The following is a 14963-nucleotide window of genomic DNA, read 5'->3' as shown; positions in this document are numbered from 1 at the left end:
AGGAGGGAGCTTTCACATCTGGCCCCTCCAGTCTCCCCAGCTCTGAGTGGCAGCTCAGGGCTTGTTCCCTGTGCCCTCTCTGTAGATCTCAGCTGGAGCAGCTCTCAAACAGCCTCCTGGCTGCCCGACGGTGTCCATGAATCACTGCCTTGGTTTGAACAGCCAGGTGTCTGCTGAGGAAGGCAGGAGCCTCCCCTGAAATAGAAAATGTAAACCCCCCCCTCCCTCTGAATTATTATAATTTTGAAATGAAGGGACTCTCAGGCAAAGATGTGGGAATAGGAATAGCAGTTCTTCACTAGGAAAATTAAAAATACAAATGCAGTAGTACAAAACAACCCAAACCACTGCCAGAGTCAGAACAGGCCCTGGCCCCCTGTGGGTCAGGGTGGTGGCAGCAGTGCCATTCCATGGTGGCTCAGCCCTCCTGCAGTGCCAGCTGTGCTTCTGCTGGAGCAGGGATCCTGCACAAGGCTGGGGTTTCCCTCTGAAGCTCCAGGGCTGCTGGAGATGGGCCCGGAATTCCTCTGGGAATGCAGGGGAGAAGAAAGCTGCTCCTCTGGGAGTGCAGTGAGGAGAAAGCTGCTCCTCTGGGAATGCAGGGCAGCAGAAAGCTGCTCCTCTGGGAATGCAGGGCAGCAGAAAGCTGCTCCTCTGGGAATGCAGGGCAGGAGAGAGCTGCTCCTCTGGGAATGCAGGGCAGGAGAAAGCTGCTCCTCTGGGAATGCAGTGGGCAGAGGCTGCTGTGGTGTCCCAAAGCTCAGATTGTATCCAGGTAGGAATGCTTGGCTCCTGCCCTGGGCAGAGCATCTCCCATGGGATGATGGAATTTTATCAGCCATGCAGGGACCTTCAGTGGCCAGGAATAGAAGATAATTAATAATTAATGTCCCATGAACAGAAGATAATTAATAACTAATGGCCCATAAACAGCAGAGATCTCCTGGAGGGAGGATTGATTGTGGGAGAGATAAAGAAAACGGCCCCATAAACAGCAGATAACTGCTCCAGCTCTGACAGGTGGAGATAGAATACACACTTATAATCTAGAACAGTTACAGAGTGACCACACAGCCTGGGGAGAGGAGCACGGCTCATATTTGGGAATATAGTTCATGATCTGTGCCTGATGCCTGCCCAGCCCCACTGCAGCTCATGCTCTTGGCCATCCCCACAGAGCTCTGGTGGGCTTCCAGCAGGAGCATTGCCGCTGGGAGTTACTGGCAGCACCTGTGGACTGGGGACATCTCCTGGGGACAGAGGGCTGTCCAAGAAAAGATTCTTTCAGTTAAAAATTGCGTTAGCTCACGTGAATTGGCCAATTCCATTTCTTTCCATTTCCTTTGAATAAAAAAATAGAAATTCCATTATATGAGCCCCACTTAGCTCATATTAAATGGCATAAAGTAATGAATATTTGGTGAGTTTATACCAAGTTAATTGTAGAAATATTAACAAACTACACTTCAGACACCCTTAGGAAGATACACTGAGTTTTGATTACATTGCAAATTGACCCCAAGCTGCCTTGAAACAGCTTGTTTCTTGAAGTAAGCCAGACTTACTTCAAGCTCAGGGATGAGTTTTCCTGAAAGCCAGTTGTGATTCCATTTATCTCTGCCTTCCACTTGTGCCAGCGTTCTGCTTCATGTGAGTTTACACCGATTTTGCTCAACACAACTGTGTGTGGTAGGTGAAGTGTGGTTTTGTGCTTCAGAATGAAATACTGTAGAAGAGGACTGCAGCAGTGGAGTAACTTCACTGAGCTCTGATGGTGTTTGGTCTGCTGTGCACAAGATGAAGACTCACTCATCTGCTGCCATTGGAATAATTACCTGCTTTCTTTTTTTTTTTGGCATGAGGACAGATACAGGAAAATTGTAAGGCAATCCCCATCTACTTACAAATATTCCAAATTCCTTGCAAAAAATCTTCCAGTGGATCTCTCTCCCCTCCTGCCTCTTTCTTCCCTCCCTCCTGTTCTTTTGTAGTTCTTCTCACTGGCCTACTCAAACAGAAATAATGTTTCTGTTTTAGCTCGATTTTACCTGTCTGGATTATTCAGTGTTCCCCACATTGTTTAGATGCAGAATGTTTCCTCTCACTGAAGAAAATTTAAAGAAAGGGAAAGGGAAAGCTTCTGGGGTTTCACTGAGCTCACGTCAAACCTTGAAAATATAATCTGTGTATAAACCACCGACAGTAAATCTACTGTTTTTAGTTTTAAAATGCATCTTAGCATGGTGAAGTGGTTTTTTTTTTCCCCCTTTGCTTTCTGCTGCCTGTGCTGCACTCTCTTTTCTTCTAGCCAGTGATTTCAAATCTGAATAATACCCACAAATCTTTAGGCTACTGTGGACTCTAAAATATATTAGAGGTATGTGACCCTCTCCTGAAGAACTGAACCACTCTCAGATTGAAATGTGCCTGCTGGGAAATGGAAGGATTCCTGTCTGACCAACTGTATTCCTTCTCTGATATGTAATGTAAATTTTTAAATGCAAAATGTAAATTGGAAGTCACAAAAGTAGTGTAAAATTATGTAGAGAGCTGTGATACACAAATATCTAAGGCCATAAATAGCTACCTGTGGATCTAAGTGTCCTGTAGTATAAACAGATAAATATTCATGTGTTACACCCATAATACAGCTAGAGATAATCTGCACGTATTTAGAGTTATTTAGTTATTTTTAAATTATACTTAAAATTGGTTGCTAAGTATTTTGGTGTTTGTATCATTCTTATACAAACCTTTCAGCCTTTCTCCACAGTTAAGTGCATGTACATGTTTAAATGCAATATTTTCCCTGTTACATTTTTAATATATTGGGCTCATCACACTGGAATCTCAGTACCACTTAGATAATGGCCTTCACTAGAAAAAGAGATTAATTCTCCATTTTTCTTCTGATTCCCACCTTTTTTCATAGTTTTTTTTTTTTATCTCATCACACTGTGAGAAACAGATTACCTTACTTTAAAAACGAAAACCATAAATTTCAGTTTCCCCAGCAATTCCAGCACAACTCTCTTATGGAGATTACTCAGTAAAGCAAGTTGTATTTATAATGACCAAATTATTAATTCTCGTTATTATAAGAATTAACATGTAACCATGCAAAAACTGGGAATGCTTTGGTTTGGCTGAATCTGATAATTGTATGTGAGGCTCTCCCATCCTATTTGCAAATGAAAGAGCTGTTTAAATTCTAGACTTTTTTGGTCAGAGGTCTGTTTTCAGAAAAACAAGTCATCCTGAGAGAAAGTATCTTGTAATGAGAAGAATCAACCAGTTGTGGTTTGAAAGGTGTGCTTGGAGATAAAATCCTGGCCACGATGATGTGATCTGCCCAAGGATTTGACCCAGCAGTGCTGAATGAGGATGGGGGATTTGTCACCTCCTGGACACCTCTTCTGCCCATTTGGGATGTTTTTGAAGCACAGGTTGCAGAGATACCATCCTCTTTCATACAGTGTCTGCCACTGAGGTACAGGAAAAACTCATTAATCACACTGGTTGCTCAGGCTCGTGCAGACTCAAGGCTTCTCCTTTCACTAAGTTTTGATACTTTTATATTTCAAATTATTTTCTTTTTGCAACTGCCGGAGTGCACAGTACTGTCATGTAGTTCAGTTACATTCCTCGTGTTTTCTCTAATTAGTCCCATTTCCATACCCCAAATATATGAAAAGGCTCTCTTGTCTTTCCTTGCAAACAGGCTGCGACAGCTCCTAAGGGGGGCATTTCAGAGCGTGGCTATACAAAGTGTGCTTTGGAAAACAAACAGAGTGCGGTGCCCAGAAATCATTTTCTCTTGGCTTTGAGCTGAATGTTTGATACCCCAGCTTCCTGTTCTCCAACACCCTCAAATATGGCTAAACATCTCCAGAAAAAAAAAAATAAGACACAGATATTAATCGCTTCCAAAGTATTAATTAGGTGAGGAGGAGTGAGGAGGAGGTGCTGTAACAGGAGGGAAGTGCCCAGGGCAGGTGGTTTCTGAGCACTGACATTGGAGCAATAACCTTTCTCAGAAATGCTGTGAGCGTGGCTGTGGCACGTCCTGTGATGAGCACTGATTCCCCTCCTGCTCTGAACTGTTCCCTCCCATTTCCAAATGAGGCTCTACCTCAGGTTTCAGCTTTGATAGTTTCCAGATCCTGTGCTGCTTTAGTGTGCGGGTCTGAGCCTCACATCAGGGGATGCTGAGCTCTCTGCACAGAGCAGGGAGACAAAACAACTCCTGCTCCAGCTGGGGAGCAACTGATCCAAACCTCAGCCCAGGAGCACAAACAGCGTGGGCTGGAGAGAGGAAAACAAGCAGGGTGGGAGTGCCTGGGCTAAAGCTGGAACGGGACAATGAACTGCAAGGTGCAAATGGAGCAGAGCTGAGCCAAGGGAGAGACCCCGGCAGCGCCCGTGCATTTTGGGACCATTTTGGGTTCATCCTGGGTTCATTTTGGGACCATTTTAGTTCCTCTTGGGTGCATTTTGGGACCATTTTGGTTCATTTTGGGACCATTTTGGGTCATCCTGGGTTCATTTTGGGACCATTTTGGGTCATCTTGGGTTCATTTTGGGACCATTTTGGGTCATCTTGGGTGCATTTTGGGACCGTTTTGGTTCATCTTGGGTTCATTTTGGGACCATTTTGGTTCATCTTGGGTGCATTTTGGGACCATTTTGGTTCATTTTGGTTCATCTTGGGTTCATTTTGGGACCATTTTGGGTCATCTTGGGTGCATTTTGGGACCGTTTTGGTTCATCTTGGGTTCATTTTGGGACCATTTTGGTTCACCTTGGGTGCATTTTGGGACCGTTTTGGTTCATCTTGGGTTCATTTTGGGACCATTTTGGGTCATCTTGGGTGCATTTTGGGACCATTTTGGTTCATTTTGGTTCATCTTGGGTTCATTTTGGGTTCATTTTGGGACCATTTTGGTCCATCTTGGGTTCATTTTGGGACCATTTTGTTTCATCTTGGGTGCAGCCCTGGCTGGGCTCTTGTGCTGCCCAAGGTGGATCCATGGAGGAGATCCTTGAATAAATCCCTGCTTTGTTCTGTGACTCTGCCCAGCCTCTGCTCCAGCTCAGCCTTCACAGGGCACCACACCTGTCCTGGTGGCTGTGGGAGTCCTCTGGTGCTCCTGCTCACCTGAGCTGGCTCTGCTGCTCCCAGAGGCACACATCTCCAGAGCCCCTCGCCACAGGAGGATGTGGGGGATTTTTTGGGGAGTGAAACACCACGCTTTTGTGCCAAGGTGCCAAATCTTGCCCGTTTTCGGTAACTTCGTGCCTGCTGTAGCCATGGAAACGAGAGGGAGCTCTGCACACACGTGGTCCTGCTTGCAGGCAGCTGTGGTATCAGGGAGGATCTGTGATGCACCAGGCAGCTGAAGGCTTGGGGCTTTTTTTCCTATTTATGCTATTTCCTATCCTTGTTTTCCTATCAAAATGCTATAAAACAGCTCAGTACAAGGGTTTTTGGAGTCTACCCCAAGAGTTGCATGTAACTTCCCACCTCAAAGCTTGTTCATTCTGTGTCTGCAGGTTGTATAATACTGTCTGATTTCTCCAAATTCAGGGAGCAGATAAGGGGTTGTGTCCCTGAATCTCTGTGTCAGGTATCAGTCAGCCCCAGAGGTTAATTAAAATGCTGAAGCTTTTCAGTGCAGGGCCAGATTATTTAGTGAACTTAGTGGTTGGGGTACTCCACAAAAAGCAGACTTTCCAACAGGGTGGGAATGATACAGGGAGCCCCAGAGGGGAGGCAGATGAACAGAGAACCTCAGGGCAGCAGTGAGAGGAAGGGTCCTGGCCTGCTGGGCAGTGGTGCCAGAACTGCAGTTCAACACAGAGAGGATGCTGTGGGTCTTGGCCAGATGCAGGTGATAATTCAAGATAATTCAAGATAATTCAAGAAAAGGGAGGTTCTTTGATGAACCTGTCTCCACACAGAAGGCAAAGGTCAATAAGGAGAAAAATCCCAGCCTTTGGGAGATCCTACTTTTGTGGCCAGCTTACTTTTGTACCACAGCTTCCTCTAAATATTTTCACACATAATAGTTAAAAAAAAAACCAAAACAACCAGAAATAATTCAAACCTAATTGCAAAGGAAAAGGCAAACCCATTAAATTATATTCTTTAAGCTGCTTGATCAATGCTGTTAAGACTAAAGGTAGTAAAACTTTTTTTTTTTTCTTTTCAGGATTTTGAGCTGAACAACGAGCTGAAAATGAATGTTTTAAATTTGCTGGAGGAAGTTTTGAGAGACCCTGACCTTCTGCCACAAGAAAGGAAAGCTACTGCAAACATACTGAGGTAAATGCATTTCTGATTATTTCACATGTTAACTGTAGCAGAGAGGGGTTTCCCTCCAGAGTGTTTAATTTTGAGGGATTGCTAAGAGTTTCATGAGCCATAAAGCAGAGCCTGTTTTAAGTTTCATTCATAAAAATACCTGTATTGGAAAGCTTTGCTGCAGAACAGCTGGCAGCCATGAGTTCAGCCCTCAAGTAGGAGTGAAAACAGCTCTGTCTGCAAAGTGTGAATATTTTATAGCCACTGGTTTCCAGTCCATTGTCCTGCAATCCCAAGGAGCAGTAAACATTTAAAGACTAAGCAAGAAATAAATAAATAAATGAGTTGAGACATCTGCAGACTAAGGAGTGGTTAAAATAAAACATCATGAAAAACACAGATAAATCTATGGTGTGCTTTATAAACATTTATGTAAGTATTCTGCAGGTAAACCAAGAATTGGGCAATAAATGGAGTTTGCCTGAGTTTTCTAAGACCATTTGGCAGGTTTCCCACAAAAGGGCTGAAAAAATCACTTGTGAGGACAAATATCAAACAAAAGATAAAAAAACCACAGATAAGTTCTTATTAAAAGCACCTTCCTTCTTACACAAACAAAAATAATCCTCCTTTTAATAACACTGTGTGTGCTGCTGTTCCAAGTGAAAACATTGTTTTATGTTTCTTTGGAAGAGACAGCAAGTCAAAGGAGCAAGGAGGATGAGGATGATGTGGGATTTTATAACATGTGTGACAGCAAAGGTTCTTCTCACAGCAGGTTAAATGACCCTAAAACTTTCAGTTTCTTAAGGAAATATTTTACAACCAGCCTGGGTTGGCTGCTCCTGGCAGAGTAATGGATTTACAGGCCTTTACCATACAACAATTTCCTGTAGCCAGTTTCAAATGAGCCAGTTTCCACTAGAGGTTGCATCAAAAAATGGACCTTTGTGTTTATGTGTAAACAATGAATTGTCTCCATTTGCATCCTTTTACTGCTGCTCTAGGAAATGGTTGTTATTGTTTGTCCTCTCTCCCCTCCTAGAACTGATTACTGAGTACCTGAGAACACTGTCTGATACACCAGTGAATGCAGTTCATCAGATATTTCCATTTTTACAAATTTTTCAAAAATTCAGGCTGAATTTTGACTATTCTCTAGTTTGGTTGGTTTTTTTTTTTTGTTTTTTTTTTTTGTTTTTTTTTTTTTTTGTTTTGTTTTTTTTGTTGTTGTTGTTTTGGTTTTTGTTTTTGTTTTTTGGTGGGGTTTTTTGGTGGTTTTTTTTTTTGTTTGTTTGTTTTTTTGGGGTTTTTTTTGAGAAGCAAAAAAATGGGAAAAGAATTTTTTCTTTTAGCCTTGGCTAAAAAATCCTTTATTGCTTTTCAATACTGGCAGTGCAGCTAAATATACATGGATGCTGGACACCTTTATGTGAACTATTTCAATCCTGCTTCCATGTGAATTAAATTTCAATACAATTTCTCACCCTTTCACTGGAAGGGGGAAGTGTTCAGATCACCTCTGGGAAATGTCTGGCAATTAAGAGTGATTTTCAGAGTTTAACAAAGCCCCGTAACAGTTGCTGGAAACACAGGCTCTCAGCAAGGCTATATAGCTAATTGTGTAATCAGTTATAGGATACAAAGAATAATCTTACAGGATGTAAGGATATAATAATCCTTATAGGGTATCAGGAACAATCAGCAGCTGTTTGTGTGTAACTTCATCTGTGATACTGACACAGGAGTGCACATTCCTTTACTCCTCCACAGTCCTTTGTTTTTATTACACATTCTTCAAATGGAAATATTTAGAAGCTTTAAAAATAAGCTTTATTGCTGGTGGGAGCAGGGACCTGTGGAGACTGAGCACTCAGGCCTGGGGCATCCAGGGATTTCCTCTGCTCCCCAGCCTGGTGGTGGACTCAGAGGCAGAGCCAGCTGCTCTTTGGCAACTCAGTTTTGCAATAATCAGGACATGAAACGGGGGAATAGCTTCTGTCAGGGGGGTTAGCTTTCCTGGCAGGTTGCAAACACCCTTGTACAATTCTGGAGCTGATTTTGTGAAGGGTCAGAAACCAGCAGAGTCAGGAGAGGTGGCATTGGCCTCTCTGGCAGCACAACTGCACGAGCCCAGAGGGCAGACAGGCTTGGCAGAGGAGCACAGCTTTTCCTGCATTTCCACTGAAAGCAGAGGTGCTGCTGTGGTGCAGGAGGAGGCTGTGATGGTGTGGGGCTTGTTCTGTGCCCTGTGGCACCCTGGTTCAGTAGGTCAGGCCAGGGCTGAACCTCCTCTGCCCTAGACTGGAGAGCTATGGCTGTTTGTTGCCTGCAGAGATCTCTGTTTGCTGCAGGAACCAGCTCCTGCTGACCCAAAACTGCTCAGCCTCAGGCCAGGGCTCCCCTGAGCCACCCTGGAGGGGCTCCACGTCCTGCAGGGTCCCTCCCACAGCATCCCTCCCTCTTCTGCAGCACTCTGGGGATCCTCTGCCACGTCAAGTTACAGTCACTGTTCTGAGCATGGAGAGAGGGGCTGCAGTGGAAAAAAAAAAATCCTGAGTTCCTTCAGCCTTCCACAGGCTCTAAGGGCCATGGTGAAGGGTTGGCATTACCAGAGAGCCCTGTGGTGGGACCCTGTGGTTACCTGAAGCACAAAACCACAAAACAAAGATCAGGCAGGGACTGCAGCACTCCTGCCACAGTCTCTCCCTGTCACAGAGGAGATCCTCTATTGTGTTTGTGCTCCCCTCAGAAATACACAAGGATGGAATCCACAAGGAGGGAAGGATGAATCTGACTCCATGTTCTCAGAAGGCTAATTTATTATTTTATGACACTATATTATATTAAAGAATACTTTTATATACTTTTATATACTAAACTGTACTAAAGAATACAGAAAGGACACTTACAGCAGATAAAAAGATAATGATGAAAACTTGTGACTCTCTCCAGAGTCCCGACACAGCTTGGCCCTGATTGGCCACTGAGTCAAAACAACTCACAGAAACCCAATGAAACAATCACCAAACACATTCCACATGAGCAAAACGGAGGAGAAGCAAATGGGATAAGAATTGTTTTCCTTTTTCTCTGAGGCTTCTCAGCTTCCTGGGGGAAAATCATGGGCGAAGGGATTTTTCAGAAAATGTGAATGCCACAGTGATCTCCACCAAAATTCTCTGAATTTAAGCTTCCTGGCTCTTTCTGCATGGACAATGACAGAACCCAGGCAGGGACTTGTTGTGAATGCCCCCGGATATCCCGAAGGCATCCAGGGTCTGTCCCCTTGCAGAATGTGCAGAGGTGGTCCCAGGGTTTGTTTTTCTCTCCTGGCTCCTGTTCAGGGTCTGGCTTGGAGCAAAGCTGCTCAGCCTGTGCCCTGCTCCTTGGAGAGATGTCATCCTTCTCAATTGAGACCTGTCAACTAATTCTACTTAGAGGGGAAATACAAGGTACCTGGAACTGAAGGGCTTTTTTTTTACTGTTGTTACAAATATTTAGAAACCAATTTGTCTGAAGCTTTCTGACAGCATGCTTTTCTTGAGCAAGCACAGATCTGGTGTAACTAGAAAATTCAGTGAAACTTTCATTCAAAAGGTTTTTTTTTTCTGGAATGGGTTGAAAATGGGAAGAATGAGTAATCCAGTGGATGTGTCCTTCATAAAAATAGTCACCCACTTGCCAAGTGAGTGCTGTAAAATTTTGTTGTCCTGCAGAGGTGCTTGCTGCAGGAATTTTGTCTGAAACATGTATTCTATCAGAGTTCTGGGTTGCCTGTCAGCTGTCACTGCAGGCCCTGGCTTCCCCACATCTCAGTTTTTGTAGTCTGCTCTTGAGTCTGAAAGGCTGACAAATGCAGAATGGGCTTAGGACAACCATTTCTTGTAAAAAAATTCCATTTCAAACATTCGTGAAAAAGCGTTCATGCTGTCTGAGGCTTAACACTGGTATTTTCTATGTCTCCCTGAAGCATATTGGGTACAAATATGTCTTTTTACAAACTGCCCCAGCCTTTGCATGCATGCACATCCCTGGGAAATCCATCCCCTTGTTAGCAGAGATCAGAGGAGCAGGAAAGGTTGGTTTGTGTGGGTCAGCTCTGGGAAGGGCTCTGTTTGGGATATGAATGACAAGGAAAATGTTGATGGGAGATGCTGAGCTGCTTCATGCCTTGAGTCATCAAACAAAGCAGCTGGTATTTCTTGCTTGATGGGATTTCTGTTGTGTGCACTGACAGGGTTTCTCTTCAGGGTAAAAATGCTTTTTTAAATTCAGTATCTGTTCTGAAAGCTAGGCAAACCTCCCAATGTACATTTTGCTTGAGATTTTATCAGCCTGATTTGCTAACCCCAGAAATCTAGATAAAATTTAATTGATAATGAAGCAGGAAGGTGTGAGTTCAGACTGAACAGCAGTGAATAACTTTGATAGATAACCCTATCTGGAGAAAAACATGTTGCTTCCAGAAACAGCTCCTCCTCCTTCTTCTTCTTCAGACTAAACATAAATGAAATCGAGGGATATGCAGATGCCAAAATGTGATGGATGAACAATTTTTCTGCCTTGTATTATCTCACCAAACAACACATTTCAGGCTCTCTAACTTGCCTAGCTTTAAAATATTTTTAATATGCTTTAAGTACCAAAAAGAAAGGATGAGACACATGCTTCATACTTTCAAGTAGAAATTTATTTTAATATTTGGCCTGGTCAGGCATGAAGGATGGTGAGAGAGAGAATCTTAACTGGTGATTCTAAGAATTAGAAAAGTGTTTATTTTATATTTTCTTCCTCCATTTCAGAAGGTACTGGACGAGTCACCCTGTTCAGTCCTCCCTAAGGGTGACACTGCTCAGGAGAGCCCCTCTGAGCCTTTGCTGACTCCTGAGACTCTTTCCACAAGGATCTGCTTCTTCCCAGCTCCCAGGAGCTCTGCAGGGAGTGCACTGGGAGCTGTCCAAGCAGGGCTGGGCAGCCCAGTGAGTGTCCCCAGACCTCTGCTGAAACTGGGGGTCCCAAGGCTGACAACAGCACAGACTGAAGTGGAAGCTGCTGTTGATGCTGTCAAAAAATTACCATTATCCAGCCCTCAGATCTGTTGTCCTCTGCAGTTTTCACTGTAGAATATTTATGGATAAAGGGAGAGTTGGTTTTGGGTTTTTTTCATGAGACCACTGCGCTAGGAAAAAAGGCATCTGTTTGGAATGACAGATTGAAAGTCTACATAAAACATGAGATGTCGTGGTGGAGAGTACCAGGAGGCAAAGATTAAAGTTAACTGTTTTCAGTCTTTTCAGAATCCCGTGTTTCACACTTTATTTCATGTTAGGCAAATACAACAATTCCTGTATCAAAGGCGGGAACCTGATCCAACATGAACATAACATAACATGAAGCTATTTAAGTAACTCAGATTTTACAAGATTGATGAGAATTCCTGGGGCAGAGGCACGGAGCCTGAGTGGTTTTCATTGCCAGAGGCTGTTGTCACAGGAAGAACAACACCTTCCTGCAGGCCCCCAGGCATGAGGAGCAGCACAAAATAAGCTGCTCTGCGGGGCAGATTGGCAGGCTATTTACAGGGACTGAGGCTGCACTCCTTATTATCCGGGCAAGAAGCTTAGGGTTCTCCTGGAGAGGTAAACACGCCTTGCCCTGCAGGCACAAGGTGTTTCCAGCCCTTCTGGAAAAAAAAAAAAAAAAAAAAAAAAAAAAAAAGGAAAAAGAAAAAGCGTCCTTTCTGACAGCCTTTTGCATTCGGACCCATGTTCCTTCTCCCTATATCTTCTCACTCCTATAGGAGATAAATCTAATGTTGTCAAGGTTTCTTTGTGTCTGTAATTCCCACATGAAGGGGTAAGATCCTGTAATTCTGTGCCAATATGCTACATCAGGGTAGGTGTTTGGTCAATGCCTACTTTTGTGTAGGTAATTTTTGACCCATTACTCTGAAATAACCACAATAATCACAGGTTTTCTGTAGCAGAATTGGAAACATTCATTAACACTTTTATTCCTGAAAGGAGATCGTGTCCTTGCTACAAGGAAAAGCTGCAGTTTGCTGTCCATTTCCACACACTGAGCTCAGTGTGGGACACTGAACAGGACAATTTCCAGGTTTCATTAGCTGAGGGATCTTAAACCTCCATGGAAATATTTTATCTTGCATGTCTCTGATGTTGCAACAGTTTACACATCTTTACTTAAAGCAAGGCATGACTTTTTAGGCTACAGATTTTTTTTTCTTTACCTCCTCAGTTGCAGACTTAGGATTTATTTTAAATAAATAATTTTATGATCTGTGATAAGGTTTTATCATAACCATGGACAATTATATTTATATAGGATGCACTGCCACTTTACTTTTCAGGACTCTTTCTCAGGATGATCAAGATGATAACCATTTGAAAATAGAGGATATCATTCAGATGGTAAGTTCATCTTGAGAGTTAAATACGCCTAGAGAAATGTTGTGTGTTTGAGTCAATAAAATGTAACACAACTGCAACTTGTAAAGTATTTCTGGATAGATACACTGGTTTTTATACCAGGAATGTCTATTCCAGTTTAGAGATTGTAAGATTTTGGAGCCCCTATCAAAAATGAACACATCGAAACTTTAGTATTTGGATAAAATCTCAAGATTTAAAAAAAGGGGAAGATATTAATATATCTGAAATTACAAGTGCAGAACATGCAGAGTTTAATTAACCCACATTCATACTCCTGAGCTGGTGTGTGCCTGCTCTATGAATTTCCAGCCGGGTGTTTGTGCTGCCTGCGATTGTTATTAACCCTCATTTCTCCTGATCCTGAGGTTAATTACAGCCCCATGGAGGGCTCCCAGGCTGCTCCTCCTGCCCTGTGGCCCACGGAGAGACCCCTCAGAGCTGTGCTTGCTTTGCAGCCAGACTGCCCCAAGCCTGAGTGCTTCGAGACGCTGTCGGCCATGGAGCTGGCGGAGCAGATCACCCTGCTGGACCACGTCGTGTTCCGCAGCATCCCCTACGAGTGAGCGTGCTGCGCGTGGGGCGGGGCGGGTTGGGATCACTCCCTGCTGTTGGGAAGGCGGGAAGTTTGGCAAGAAAGTCTCACAGATACGTGTGCTTAGCAGAAAGGTTTTTGAATGTAGATTCTGAAAAAGGAATAGAGATGGAAGCAAGTTTTGATACAGAAGAAAAGAATCGCTGAGCTAGTCTTACTGGATAACCAAGGAGGCAAAGAGTGTGTTAGTTAGAAGGGGTTTTTTATGACTTAGAGCAAAGGATAAACCCACCTCAAACAAGAAGATGTTTTTATTAAGCAAAAAAGATAGCACAGGTAAACAAGTCAGCAGATGTTGCAAGTAGAAAAAAGGTCTCAAAATTTTCCACTGCAAGAAAATTGAAACACAATTTCTAGCTTAAACTGTAATGTACTAACTTTTAATGATTGGAGAAGAGTAACATGAATATGGTAATTATAGCAGTTATGATAGGCTATAGATAAAAGTTAAAGTATAGATTAGTTCCTCTGTATTAAGATACTCCATAAAGAAAAGTATCTAATGCATTGTAACCAAAACCAAAGAATCTCCAAACCTGCCTGCAACTAGAGCTGACAGCTGTAAGCACAAGTTCTGTCGCCCACAACCCTAGACTGCTATAACGTCTTACAAAAAATAAACTACATTTTAAAAGAACCACCTAAAGTCTTACATCTCTCAGGCTCTTACACCCTGCCCTTTGCCCAGGCCTCTGGCAGCAGGCAGCAGCTTTATTGAGGTGGCCAGCAGCCCAGAAGCCACCCTGGTTCACAGGTTCTTTAATAATGGCTGATTCGGTCTATTGGAGAATGATTTATTTATTTAATAGACTGTCTTGGTGTGAAAAGCCATGTGTCTGCTGAGGAAGGTGGGATCCTCCCTTTAAATGGAAAATGTAAACCCCCCCACCTCCAAATTATTATGATTTTGAAACTATGAGGCTCTCAGGCAAAGATATGGGAGCAGGAACAACAGTTCTTCACTAGGAAAATTAAAAATACAAATGCAATAGTACGAAACAACCCAAACCACTGCCAGAGTCAGAGCAGGAGCTGGCCCCCTGTGGGTCAGGGTGGTGGCAGCAGTGCCATTCCATGGTGGCTCAGCCCTCCTGCAGGGCCAGCTGTGCTTCTGCTGGAGCAGAGATCCTGCACAAGGCTGGAGTTTTCCTCTGCAGCTCCAGGGCTGCTGGAGATGGGCCTGGCATTCCTCTGGGAATGCAGGGGAGCAGAAAGCTGCTCCTCTGGGAATGCAGTGAGGAGAAAGCTGCTCCTCTGGGAATGCAATGGGCAGAGGCTGCTGTGGTATCCCAAAATCTCAGATTGTATCCAGGTAGGAATGCTTGGCTCCTGCCCTGGGCAGAGCATCTCCCCATGGGATGATGGAATTTTATCAGCCATGCAGGGACCCTCCCTGGCCAGGAACAGAAGATAATTAATAATGAATGGCCCATGAACAGAAGATAATTAATAATTGATGGCCCATGAACAGCAGGGATCTCCTGGAGGGAGGATTGGTTGTGGGAGAGATAAACAACATTGCCCCATGAACAGCAGAGAACTGCCCCAGCTCTGACAGATGGTGATAGAATACACACCCAGCTAAACCAGAGACATAGACACAAAACTAAGA

General features: G+C 43.6%; 1 protein-coding gene across 6 annotated transcripts in view; it reads left to right on the top strand.

Moving 5' to 3' along the window:
• Window positions 1-14963, top strand: part of RASGRF2 (Ras protein specific guanine nucleotide releasing factor 2) — a 132053-nt gene that overhangs the window by 104775 nt on the left and 12315 nt on the right. For all 6 annotated transcript variants that reach the window (XM_038123817.1, XM_038123814.1, XM_038123813.1 and 3 more), the window contains exons 19-21: window positions 6213-6325; window positions 12678-12738; window positions 13215-13318. In XM_038123817.1, the coding sequence (XP_037979745.1) occupies window positions 6213-6325; window positions 12678-12738; window positions 13215-13318 (278 nt within the window). The remainder of the gene's footprint in view (window positions 1-6212; window positions 6326-12677; window positions 12739-13214; window positions 13319-14963) is intronic.

This window comes from Motacilla alba, chromosome Z, assembly GCF_015832195.1.
Source record: "Motacilla alba alba isolate MOTALB_02 chromosome Z, Motacilla_alba_V1.0_pri, whole genome shotgun sequence".
Taxonomy (NCBI): Eukaryota; Metazoa; Chordata; class Aves; order Passeriformes; family Motacillidae; genus Motacilla; species Motacilla alba.
Note: the sequence above shows the minus strand (reverse complement) of the source record. Positions and strands in the feature narration are given on the sequence as shown.